Source organism: Pipistrellus kuhlii, unplaced genomic scaffold (assembly GCF_014108245.1).
Source record: "Pipistrellus kuhlii isolate mPipKuh1 unplaced genomic scaffold, mPipKuh1.p scaffold_m20_p_5, whole genome shotgun sequence".
Lineage (NCBI taxonomy): Eukaryota > Metazoa > Chordata > Mammalia > Chiroptera > Vespertilionidae > Pipistrellus > Pipistrellus kuhlii.
This window is the reverse complement of record NW_023425551.1, coordinates 2,686,204-2,698,091: the sequence shown is the minus strand read 5'-3', so window position 1 is coordinate 2,698,091 and position 11,888 is coordinate 2,686,204. Positions and strand designations below refer to the sequence as shown.

At 49.0% G+C, this 11,888-nt stretch overlaps 2 protein-coding genes across 5 annotated transcripts in view; one reads left to right on the top strand and one right to left on the bottom strand.

The window, feature by feature from the left end:
* The window catches only part of TIAM2 (TIAM Rac1 associated GEF 2), a 151,253-nt gene extending 140,079 nt beyond the window's left edge, over nt 1-11,174 (top strand). For all 4 annotated transcript variants that reach the window (XM_045572775.1, XM_045572776.1, XM_045572778.1 and 1 more), the window contains 8 exons: nt 2,153-2,332; nt 3,895-4,013; nt 4,918-5,026; nt 5,579-5,637; nt 6,278-6,383; nt 7,155-7,242; nt 7,891-8,045; nt 10,027-11,174. In XM_045572775.1, the coding sequence (XP_045428731.1) occupies nt 2,153-2,332; nt 3,895-4,013; nt 4,918-5,026; nt 5,579-5,637; nt 6,278-6,383; nt 7,155-7,242; nt 7,891-8,045; nt 10,027-10,637 (1,427 nt within the window). In that variant the 3' untranslated portion in view covers nt 10,638-11,174. The remainder of the gene's footprint in view (nt 1-2,152; nt 2,333-3,894; nt 4,014-4,917; nt 5,027-5,578; nt 5,638-6,277; nt 6,384-7,154; nt 7,243-7,890; nt 8,046-10,026) is intronic.
* Nucleotides 10,964-11,888, bottom strand: part of TFB1M (transcription factor B1, mitochondrial) — a 35,381-nt gene continuing 34,456 nt past the window's right edge. The window contains exon 7 of the mRNA XM_036414209.2: nt 10,964-11,594. Within this exon, the coding sequence (XP_036270102.1) occupies nt 11,339-11,594 (256 nt within the window). The 3' untranslated portion in view covers nt 10,964-11,338. The remainder of the gene's footprint in view (nt 11,595-11,888) is intronic.

Here is an 11,888-nt window from a genome sequence, read left to right as displayed (position 1 = left end):
AGCTCACAAGAAGTGAGCTGAGTGAAATGAATGCTTCTTCGGTAGAACTAAGGGAAAACTGTCAGTTGTTACAGCTCACCTTCTGCCACTGAAGCACCTTTCATCTCCGCACTCTTTTATCATCTCACTGGATCTTACTGGCCTCAATTTTTTAAGTCCGAGTAGACTGGGTAGTCAACCCTCATCGCTCTTCCCTTTAGCCAACAACAACCATTCCTCTGTGGAGCCGACAGAGGCCTGAGCTCTGGGCTCTGAACTGCAACGGGTCAACTGGTGGGCTCACGGCCAGCACATAGAGTGGGCAGGCCAGCCTGTCTAGCCTGGAAAGTGTATTCAAACATTTGATGACGACCATGACCTTCTTTGGTGTGGAGGTGTTGGAGGGTGTCTTTGTGCTGCAGTCACCACCTTGTATGCTCAACTTGAAGTTCAACTTATTCCTGTAACGCCCTAAACCAGGGATGCTGAAGCGAGGCCCTTCTGTTGCTGAGGGCTTCTCTCAGTCCCTGCAGACCTCTCTAGGTGTGAGGTTAGAGTCTCTCGGATGTTGCCTCCCCTATTCTTCGGAATGCTCATTGCTGGGAGCAGAGACAAGAGGAGGAACCATCAGTGATGCAGACACAGGACTTCAAGCTCAAGGCTGAAGTAACACCAAACAAATGCAGGTCCTCAGGAGTGCGCTCTGCTCGGCTCCTGCAGTGGAAAATAGCTTAAGAGAACACATGTCATCCTATTCAGGTTCATCGGAACTGTCTCCAGGAAAGGCCAGCAGGCTTTCACGTGTACTTGGAAATAAGATATGAACCTACCAAAGCTTGAACTGTGATTACGTCTTAAATGTCCAGGATGAAAATGACGCCTCCAGCATTCGAATGCCTTCTTCAGAGTTCAGGATGGCCTCCTGTGATTGTTCCTATTGTGATCTGCCACCTCTAGAAGCCAGTGAGTCAGAGCGCCCCGCCATGATGGTGGCCCACGTTTGAGGAGGGTTCTGTATTTGAACTTTGTTAATTGTGTCAACAGGGTATTGGCAGCCAAGCTAAGTTCCAAGCCTCTTCTGTCATCAAATGCTGCTTAATGGCATTGTCAGAGAGGACCTGGAGTTTGCCAGTCCTCTTTCTCAAAACCAGGGGAAGGTGGACGCTAGGGTTTTTCCTGACACTGAGTGTTTCACCAGCTCCACTGGCTCAGCTCGGCCAGTTGGTGTTGATCCAGAACTTCATCCTATCCTAGAGCAGGCTCAGATGTAAATGGGAGCCCGGAGTGCTTCACGTAAATAAGACCCAGCCCAGATCTGTGTTCTCTAGTTCTCCAGAGACCTGACTCCACTGGGATTTCCTCCGAACCGGTGGTCTGCTCAGTACCTCCGTCATGAAGAAGGGCCATCTCACCATCCACTGCGTCGGACAGTCTCATTCAGAATGGCACTGCATCTCCTAAAAGGCGTAGACTTTGCCTTTCTGACAAAACTCGAAAGAAGAGTAGATCTTCATTCAAATTGGCTGAATTGCAAATAGCTGGTCAACCAGTGCCTGCAGGTGGGATCAAAGCAGTTGTTGGTGTGTTCACCGGTTCTCTCGAAACTCGATGCCCTCGGATTCCTGAGCACGCCCTTCACGACACTGGACTCAGAGCAGAGAGGCAGTTCTCACTGCCCCCTGTGGAAGCTGAGATTGCTCAGAGCTGGAGAGATGAAGGCTGCAGGGCTTATCAACTTATTTTAAAGGAAAAAGATACTGCGCTATGAATAACGCATTAAGTAACCATTTGTGTTAGGACTGGAGAAGTGCTGGTTTCTTTTGCTGTATGAGTCTTTTGGGGAGTATGGTAACATGGTGGTGTGGCTTCAGGATTGTTTGAACTCACTCGTTAGGTTCCTATGATGGTCTCTCACGGGTCCGTGTACCCTTTGGTGTGTGGACTCTGCTGTTCTGACAGTGAGGAGGCTCCCTTTGCCCGCGGGAGCTGTTACACTGGGCTGCTGGATCCAGGCTGACAGCTGGGTGCCTGGCCCTGACGCGGTGGGAACCTTACTTAGGAGTGGCTTTAGGACATGGGCATGCACGATCTGTAACTCCATAGAAACTGGATGGAGTAGAAGGGCCACCGCCCCGCTCTGCTCTCTAACAGTCTTTCACCCATGTGCTTGCAGCCAAAACTGACAACGCTTTCAAGGCCTTCCTGGATGCCCGGAACCCCACCAAGCAGCACTCGTCCACGCTGGAGTCCTACCTCATCAAGCCCGTGCAGAGGGTGCTCAAGTACCCGCTGCTACTCAGGGAGCTGGTGTCCCTGACGGACCATGACAGCGAGGAGCACTACCACCTGACAGGTGAGGCCAGTCCCCCGGTATATTAGAAAACATCTCTCAGGGCTATGCCTGTTAATCTTAGCGTTAATATGTGGAAATGTTAGGTATATGGCCATCCCTTCAGAGGGACAGAACGTTTGGCACAGTGATCTCATTGGAGTAGCCCCAAGCTAATCTGGAGGGATGATTCCCTTTTCATTTTTAAAAGGAGGTAGTGAGCCCAGGGACGGGAAAGGGGTTAACTCGGGTCACTTGTTGAGCAAACAACTCTGAGGATGGAAAACCAGGCCTCCTTTCCGTCTCTCGGTGAGTTCTGTGGCTTCAGTGCTGCTGGTGGAAGCGCTGGCTGCGGCTCCACCTTGTGGAAATGTCTGCGCAGAGCCGGACTCAGAAACCAAACTCCTAACGACAGGTTAGGCTTCAACGAGGATGCTGCTGTGTCTTCTGTTGTCACGGGGCACATCATCAGCCTGAGACACACCCTGTCCGGTACCCAGGGCCCCTCAGTTTGATGCAGCAGAGAATCCCTGAGAGGGAGACTGTACCACATTAGAGAGAAACAGGCATCATTTTCCACAAATCAGAATCTGGAGGGCAGCTAAGCCACATGTAACAAACCCCGTGGAGATGGAAAAACTCACTACATGTTACCATCACTGAATCATAAACACCGAGAGAAGAGTGTGACTGAAACTGGCTCCTTTACTACAACAACCATCCTTTCACATCATAAGTACCAAGGACGACATATTTTTGTATGAAAATTAAATTGTACAAGTAATTTACACAAATTACGATTAGTGTTGTAAATACTGTATGTTCATTTCACATCAAGATCTTTAAAAGGATTGCTAAGAATACTGCCTTCCACAACTCCTTCCACGCCATATGAGAGGACCTGAAATTTTGCTTTTGAACTTGAGCAAAAACGTCTTGTCCCTCCACAGGCCAATGTCTCTGGCAGTTAAACATTTACAGAGACATTTCTAAGTTCTTGTTAAAAACTGTTATGGGTCACATTCCAGTAACTGGCCTAGAAGAGGCAAAATTTTACAGGTGCCCTGTGCACATCTGGCTGAATATTTAATCCTTCTTTCTGCACCGCACTTTCTCATCTGTATAGTGGGACAGGTTACAGTGCTACCGTGTTTCCCCGAAAATAAGACATGCCCTGAAAATAAGACCTAGTGTAACTCTGGGAGAAAAAATTAATATAAGACACCGTCTTATTTTTGGGGAAACAGGGTAGAGTCAAGTTATTGTAGAGATTAAATGAGATGACTCATACCAATTACCTATCCTAGCACATGACGAATAGGAAGTGCTCCATAAATGGTAGCTATTATTGTCGATACTTCCTTCCTTTTTTTATTTACTGCCTCATTCCAAAGAGAATTTGAGTCGGAAGATAATTCTGTTCATTATACTGAGTGGATTATAACGAGCTGTTTGAGTCAAACCTGATAGCACTACTGTGAGAATGGCTTCGAGTCCCGGCATGAATCTTGAGCTTTTTCATTACTGCTGTCGGATAGGATTGGAGAAAACAAACACTGTAAAATAAATGATTCCTTGTTTTGCAGAAGCGCTGAAAGCAATGGAGAAGGTAGCGAGCCACATCAATGAGATGCAGAAGATTTATGAGGATTACGGGACCGTGTTCGATCAGCTGGTCGCGGAGCAGAGCGGCCCGGAGAGGGAGGTCAGTGGGACTTGCACTTTCCGAGAGGCTTCCTGCACCTGCTCCCTGGGACTATGGGTCACCTTCAGTCTAGGCCCCCCGTTAGGGCTTTCCTGGAGGAGAAAATGCCTCAAGTTCTCATTTTGATCTTAACGCTCATAATAACCCAGCCACACAATTTAGGTATAAAGGTAACAAATTAATGACCCTGGTTTAAGAATGCGCCTTTACGTTATGCACCAGAGAAAACGAGACAGGTCCCTGAGCTCTTCCTCCTTGTGGCATGAGGTCAGGACATCCGAGGTGGTGGCGACATGCAGAGCGAGCGCAGGATGGACAGAGGAAGTGGTAGCCAGCACATCAGAGAACAGGGCCTGTTCTCTTTTCTTTTTTTAGCGTGAAATACCGGGGGCCACCTCCTTCCTTCTCAAGGTTGTTTAAGTGCAATCTGACAATGTCTATATGTTTTTCCCAGCTGATTACCAAATTTAGAGTCTTAAGCTTTTCGAGTCTACATCTAAGGAGCAATGCGTTTTAAGTAGGAAAAGGCAAGAAGAGAAAACAGCTGCAGGTTGATTGTTGATTACGGTCAGGTTCCACACTGGTACTTGCTACTAGCAGGCCTGGAGTCGTTGATGGCCCAGGGCAGTGCTCACACAGGCACTGTGGAGGGACCTTGTGGCTGTGGTCCACAGGCATGTCCCAGCCTCAGGTAGTACGTACATTGAAGCGAGTGCCTCCACATTTGTCACCTGCAAACAGTTGGATGTAGGCATACCTAAACACTTCCACTACTGAAGGCGCCAAGTGTACAGGGATCTAAAAATCAGACTGCATGTACTTGCATGTTGGCCATGACCACACCTATGTGATTCCTTCCCCAACATGCACCTCCGGCGGGCTCCCTGCCCCTCCTGTGTTCCAGGTGACAGAGCTTTCCATGGGGGAGCTGCTGCTGCACTCGCCCGTGGCCTGGCTGAACCCGTTTCTGTCTCTGGGAAAGGCCAGGAAGGACCTTGAGCTCACAGTATTCGGTAAGTAAACCGGGAGCCTGGCAATCATGAAGGACTCCCCAAACCCTCCACTTTCCAGAAGAGCTAGGACCACTGAGCTTTTTGACTTAACTACTTAAAACTCCATTGCTCTGCATACCGTGAGCTTGTCCCGCCCGCTGCCCGGCTCAGTGGCTCTCCGAGCGGCACAGGAACAGAGCTCCAGGCTGTTCCGCCTGCCGTCACAGTAGTTTGCTGCACTTCAAAACGTCTCCCTCTCCCCGAGCACGGCAGTGAGCGGAGACGTGCATTCTCCCCGCGATGAGCACCACGTGCTCAGGCTTCAATAAAACAAAGCGAGGTTTTTCTTTAAATGACAGCATCTGCTCCAGACAATAGCTCTTGGGTAAGCAGGCACTGCTGCACAACTCCAGCATGTCAGAAGGAAGTGCCATGTAGTCACTGATGGGCTGGCATCCTCCGGTCCTGGAGCGTCTAAGTCTGAAGAGCTTTTTGTTCACTGAGACACTCAGCTCTAGTCCAACCTTGAAGTTTGTGGGAAATAATGGAAGCTTTCTCTTTTCTTTTCTTTAGTTTTTAAGAGAGCTGTCATACTGGTTTATAAAGAAAACTGCAAACTGAAAAAGAAATTGGTAAGACAAGAATTAGTTTTAATTAAAGCTACCATTTCATGGCTCTATTTTCCTATTAACGTTGAACTGAGAGGCCAGCTAAGAACCCAGGCATCACCAACTGACATCACTTATTCCCTCGGGTAATGACCGAGTCCAACACTCAAGATATTTCTTCTTCTCAAGAAGATTCTGTTTTAAAAGACAGACAAACACCCATGCTGGGCCTGCACAGAAAATGAGCTTTTATGCCCCCCAAAATGGCCCAGGTTTCCTCCATACACAGAAAGAGTCTTCAGTTTGTTTTCAGATGACCTTTACTTTGACTTAAAAAAACAAACAAAACTAGCTGTGGATACTACGAGCCACCAATTCCCCGTCAGCGATAATGTGAAGACACGGAAGGCTTGGTTGTCATTCTTGCTTGGAAACCTAGAACTTTCTGCCCCCCCAAACCATGATGCTGCCCTCTCCCCGCCAGCTGTGAGCCCCTGAGCCCTGCGAGTAGCCCGATCTGACAGGTCCCTGCAGCCTGAGCGCACACACTGCAAGGAGCCTGGCACCGGGGAGGGACAGGGAGGGAGCTGCAGCGACCACCCAGGCACGCGTCCAGCTGGGCGAGAGCGAGCTCTGACACTCTCCTGGGTCTCTCCTCTTCCAGCCCTCCAACGCCCGGCCTGCACACAGCTCTGCTGACTTGGACCCGTTTAAGTTTCGCTGGCTGATCCCCATATCCGCACTTCAAGTCAGACTGGGGAACGCAGCAGGTAACTGTCCTGAAGCACAAATGCCAAAGTTTGGATGTTTTATAGCAGGAGGAGGAGGATGTTTCCTCATAGACTTCTGGAGGAAGGACTGAGGGGTGGCTCTTCCCAGCCAAACACCTTTCTCCACTATGTCCTTATTTCTACTACCAACTCTTCGGAACCTGATAGCCTTGATACACCCAGATGTGTTAAAGGAACAAAGGTCCACCAACCTAAATCTTTCCAAGTTTAGGTACACCAGAGAATTCTTTAAGATGAGGCAGCAGCACAAATGATGTAAAAACAAGAAAAAAGCCTTCCACCTGTGAAACACGGAGAGGCGCTTCCGTGTTCTGCTGACACAGCCCTGGGGTCCGCTGACGCTGCCCCCGGGGGAAAGGGCCGCAGGGCCAGGTGCAGGCCGCTCCCGGGCCCCGAGTGCTGACGCTTCCCAGCACACCACTGAACCCTGGCCAGCCGTTCTCCTCCAGCCTTTCACCCGAGCCCCCCCTCAGTCCTTCCGCAGAACGGCGTGGGGAACAGGACCCGTGTAACCTCTTCCCCAGAGGGAGAGGGAGGAAGCCCTAAAATGGATCGACGGCACCAGCAGGAAATGTGAAAAGTATTTAACTCTTTGTACGTTTTGTGAAAGTCAGACAGAGAGTGAACCACGAGAGCCAGTCGGGAAGAGTTGATGTTAAGACGTGACGACATGATGAGCGTTAGAGCTCACAGATGCTCTGAACAGGCTCTATGGCAGGTGTAGCCTCAACTCTCTCGCCCTTTACCCAGGAACAGAAAACTCTTCCATCTGGGAGCTGATCCACACCAAGTCAGAAACAGAGGGACGGCCGGAAACCGTCTTCCAGCTGTGCTGCAGGTGCGCACCCCCGTCCTCCCCCCACACACACACACTGAGAGCCGCGGGGATGAGATGGAGTGGGGAGCTCTTACAGGGAGGGTTACGTTCAGTGCCTCCTGAATTTTGATGGCTTCAGGATCATAGCCCACACCACACTCCCACAGGATAGCGGTGGCCCCAGTATAGAACACACTGGATGCAAACCTACCCAAACCCGCTCTAGCTGGTTTGGCTCAGTGGACAGAGCATCTGCCTAAGGACCAAAGGGTCCCAGGTTCGTTTCTGGTCAAGGGCACATGCCTTGGTTGCAGGCTTGGGCCCTGGTCTGGGCTCGGGCAGGAAGCAACCAATCGATGTGTTTCTCGCCCATCAGTGCTTCTCTGTCTCTCCCTCTCTCTCCCATCCTCCCTAAAAATCAATGGAAAAGTATCTTTGGGTGAGGGAGGATTAACAAAAAACAAACAAAAAATACCCAAATCCCAGTGCTTCGCGAACGTCGGTGCTCACTCCTTTGTAAGTGAGGAGGCCAAGGCACCAGGAGGTTGGCGAGTGCCGTCGGTCTGTCCTGAGCACAGCAATGTGCCACAGCAGGACGAGGGGACAGGGACGGAAGCGCGATGACACTGGACACCAATGCTCTTTCTTCTCGCCACCCCCACCCTCCAGCGACAGCGAAAGCAAAACCAGCATCGTCAAGGTGATCCGATCCATCCTGAGGGAGAACTTCCGGCGGCACATCAAGAGCGAACTCCCCCTGGAGAAAGCGTGCAAGGACCGCCTGGTGCCCCTCAAGAACCGCGTTCCTGTCTCAGCCAAGTTAGGTGAGAGCTTTGCCAGCCTCCCGTGTGTTCATGAAAACTCCGAGCTTCTCTAAGAGACACGCTCTTGTAACACAGGAGTATGTCATCACTGTAAATTACCAGGGTGCCTGTCAGCCCTAAGCCAGACACCCAAATACATGGGGGGGGAGGGGGGGAGAAAGGAGGTCAGACGGCAATGATAACTTTGTTTCCTCTTCTGAAACCTGAACTTGCCTCTTGCTCCCATACCTCCTTTTATAAAATACTAGTGGCCTGGTGCACGGATTCATGAACACTGAAAGGAAATTAATTAGAAGAAATATTCTAATATCGCTATTTGCCCTGTCTCTAAAATAGAAGTGTTGGAGATGAAAGAAAATCAGTATAATGTATATGAAAATAATATATAAAATGATTAATACATAAACAATAACAACATATACCAGCAAAGACATGATATAAAAACAACATTGATAAAGACAATAACTGATACATTGATTCAACTTAGTCTGATATCTCTCTGTACCACATTAAGAGTAAAAAACACTTTCAGAGTGCTTGACTAACTTCCCTTATGATGAACTATTTACAACTTGAATGTCACATGCTCTTCAAACTTGAGAGAAAGCAACATATAGCTGACCATGTCTGAAAACGGGTTCAGGTAGGAATATTCCCATTCTGCCTAGTTTGTTCTTGTGATTTATTAATAGTCATCGCAAATGCTGGCATCACAGGAAACTGTCTTTGAATTAATTTAAATGGGAGGCCAGTGTCAGACGGGCACAAATCAATTCTTAGAATCAGAACAATCCTCCTGCAGATCCTGTTATACTTCAGCTTTGATTATGGCGCCAGTGAGAGTTTTATATATATATTGCACTTGCAGGAGTCAATGTTTATTTTTAAATTGCCAGTGTGTGTCATTGTACTGGCCAGTTTGTCAGATGGATGGTCACTTCGCCTTTTAGATAGATAGATAGATAGATAGATAGATAGATAGATATAGATAAAACACCCCATCCCCAAACCCCCTCTTACCACCACCGACACGGCTACACTTACCATCTTATCTGCTTCTCCGGGACGTACAGGAGTCCAGGGAGATTTCTGGTGCTCTGAACACTGCAGGCAACTAGAAAGTCAGTACCAAATGCCTTAAGATCAGAAACCTAAATCCTCATTCTCATCCTATTAGAGCAGCAGGTAGAGTTGCCAAATACACCACTCTCAACTTTCTGCCTATTTTTAAAATTTCAGCCAAAGTTTGTGGATATTCTTTTTGTAGTTACTATTTTGTTTTTACCTTTGATCGTGTTTTTTACTCTTATAAAATGTATGTCTTTCTTTTTGGGTCACAGTGTGACTTCTTTAAATTTACAGTATATTTCCCATTTTCTCTCTTACCAAAATCAGCCATAGCCATCAAAAAGATGCTGCTGTCTACAGAAACACAACTAGAGCTCCCTTCTTCCTCCAGCCCCGAGAAATGAAATGCACACACAAATAACTCTTCACATGACATCTCTGAAAGTTGGTTAGAAATTCCAGCAGACAGTTCTCATGAGAGAACACTTGTCTCCTTTTAGTGAAGCAGTAAGGGAAATAAGGTGAGAAGGTAGACAGGAATATGGTGTGGTCTTGGTTATCAAATGACAGGGCAAGGTAGTGAAGAAAAGAAGATTTCTTAACATTTCAGTGTAGCCTCTGGAAAAGTAGGAATCTTAGCCCTTAGTTTGTAGCTTATTTTTTTATCTAAGTAACTGAGCTCTAATAACTGGCCATCCAAAAATACGAAATCCTCCAACGTCAAATTTCGGATAAAATTTCCATACCTGCAGCATCTACGTGGATTTTTGCCCAAGTCCCAGGATGCTCGGTAACTGAAGTGAGATGATAAAATCTCAGTGATTAAGATGTGAAACCGCGTCACTTATACTGCAAACCCACACATCTGGTGCCTGTTTCTCTGTCACAAGGGGTGTGTGCTCTCTCCTCGCAGCTTCGTGCAGGTCCCTGAAAGTCCTCAGGAACTCCTCCAGCAGCGAGTGGCCGGGGGAGCCGGGCAAGGGCAGCTCGCTGGACTCCGACGACTGCAGCCTGAGCAGCAGCACGCAGAGCAGCGGCTGCCAGCCGGCGGGGGGCGGGCAGGACACCCCGAAACACCCCCACACAAGCCTGACGGACTTTCCGGACAGTCTCATCAAAGAGAGTGACATTCTGAGCGACGAGGAGGAAGACTACCAGCAGACCCTGAGGCCGGGCAGCCCCACCAAAGACATAGAAATCCAGTTCCAGAGGCTGAGGATCTCCGAGGACCCGGATGCTTCCCCTGAGGAGCAGCAGCCGGGCCCCGATGGCCGGCCCCCAGGGGAGCAGCCCAAACTGGTCCGGGGACACTTCTGTGCCATCAAACGGAAAGCCAACAGCACCAGAAGGGAGAGGGGAACTCTGCTAAAGGCGCAGACGCGCCACCAGTCCCTCGACAGCCACCCTGAAAGTGCCAACCTTGACCTCAACTCCGTGCTGGAGCGGGAGTTCAGCGTCCAGAGCCTGACGTCGGTGGTCAGCGAGCAGTGCTTCTATGAGACGGAGCGCCCCGGGGACTCCTAGTGCAGCCTCGGGGGGACGCGGACTGACGTGCTCCTGTCGCTTTAAACGAGTGGCCAGGCGGACACTGCAGACAAACCACACTGTCCATCCTTGGGGTTTGTCCAGTATACATTTTCCCACAGAACAGTTGTAAAGATTTAAGTTATTTTAATTTATTGTGGACCAGAAAACTCGATTCAACTGGTCGGAATCTGTAAAATACTTAGTTTATATCCCTTTTTGAGCAGGTGTCAAAATGACTTAGAACTAGAACCCTTAAAACTGCAGTCTAATTATTTTAATTTATGTGGGAAAAGGAGGGGAAGCTGTGATGAATAGCTTTTAAAAAAAAGGTCGTTTTTCTCTATCCTCTGGGCATTTACTTTGAGCTGCATTTGCTTTATTTAAAGCAGATTTAAGTTATTTTAATGTGGGTTAGGGGCACAATGTGCAGAAATTTCATTTCTGTAAGGTTGTAATAATAGAAGCTGTTTATACTAAACATGCCATATCTATGCATATATATATATATATATTAAAAGAAAGCTTGTACTGTAACTTTATTTATTTTTCTCTACCAACCTGTACAGTAAAGGGAAGAAAGTCACGCTGGTAACTGGCATTTCTGTCGTTCTGTAGCAGTCAGAGTGCACGTGAGAGACGCTCGGCCTGGAGGGGAGGGGAGGGGGCACGCTGGGTAAGCCGCTGGCCCCAAAGTGCAGCTACAGGCTCTCCCTGCTGGCCTCTTTGTCCTGGCCGGTCTCTTTGTCCTGGCCGGCACGCTTGTGGTTCCTGAGCTCTTCTCTGAAATTGTAGGCAAAGAGGTGCGGGTCTTCATCACACATCCGCCGGTACACGTCACACAGGCTCTTGAAGTGGGAGACGGAGAGCTGGCAGGGGCGAAAGGTAGGGTCCACATCTGCCAACTGCAGCAGCCGCCCAGTGCGTTCCAGGCGCTGGGCTTCAGGGAATAACATCCTGAGAGAGAGAACCAGGAGTTCACGTGAGCAATGCTGAAATCACAATGCTTCCTTCCCCTCCTCTGACCGTGCCTGTTCTGAGGGGAAGAGGCAGCGGAGCCGGAGCCCAGGAGGGAACCTCAGCTCTGCCCGGGCACAGGACTGCGCGGAGGCAGAGGCAGCCTGACCTGCAAGGCGTGCCCGCCGGCGAACAAGTTCCGAAGCTCCAGCAGTACCTGCATCTCTAAGGTGAGTGCAAAGTAACGTGTGCAGCTGCATTCTTGGAGAGGAATGCAAGTTTCATCTGCCTCAT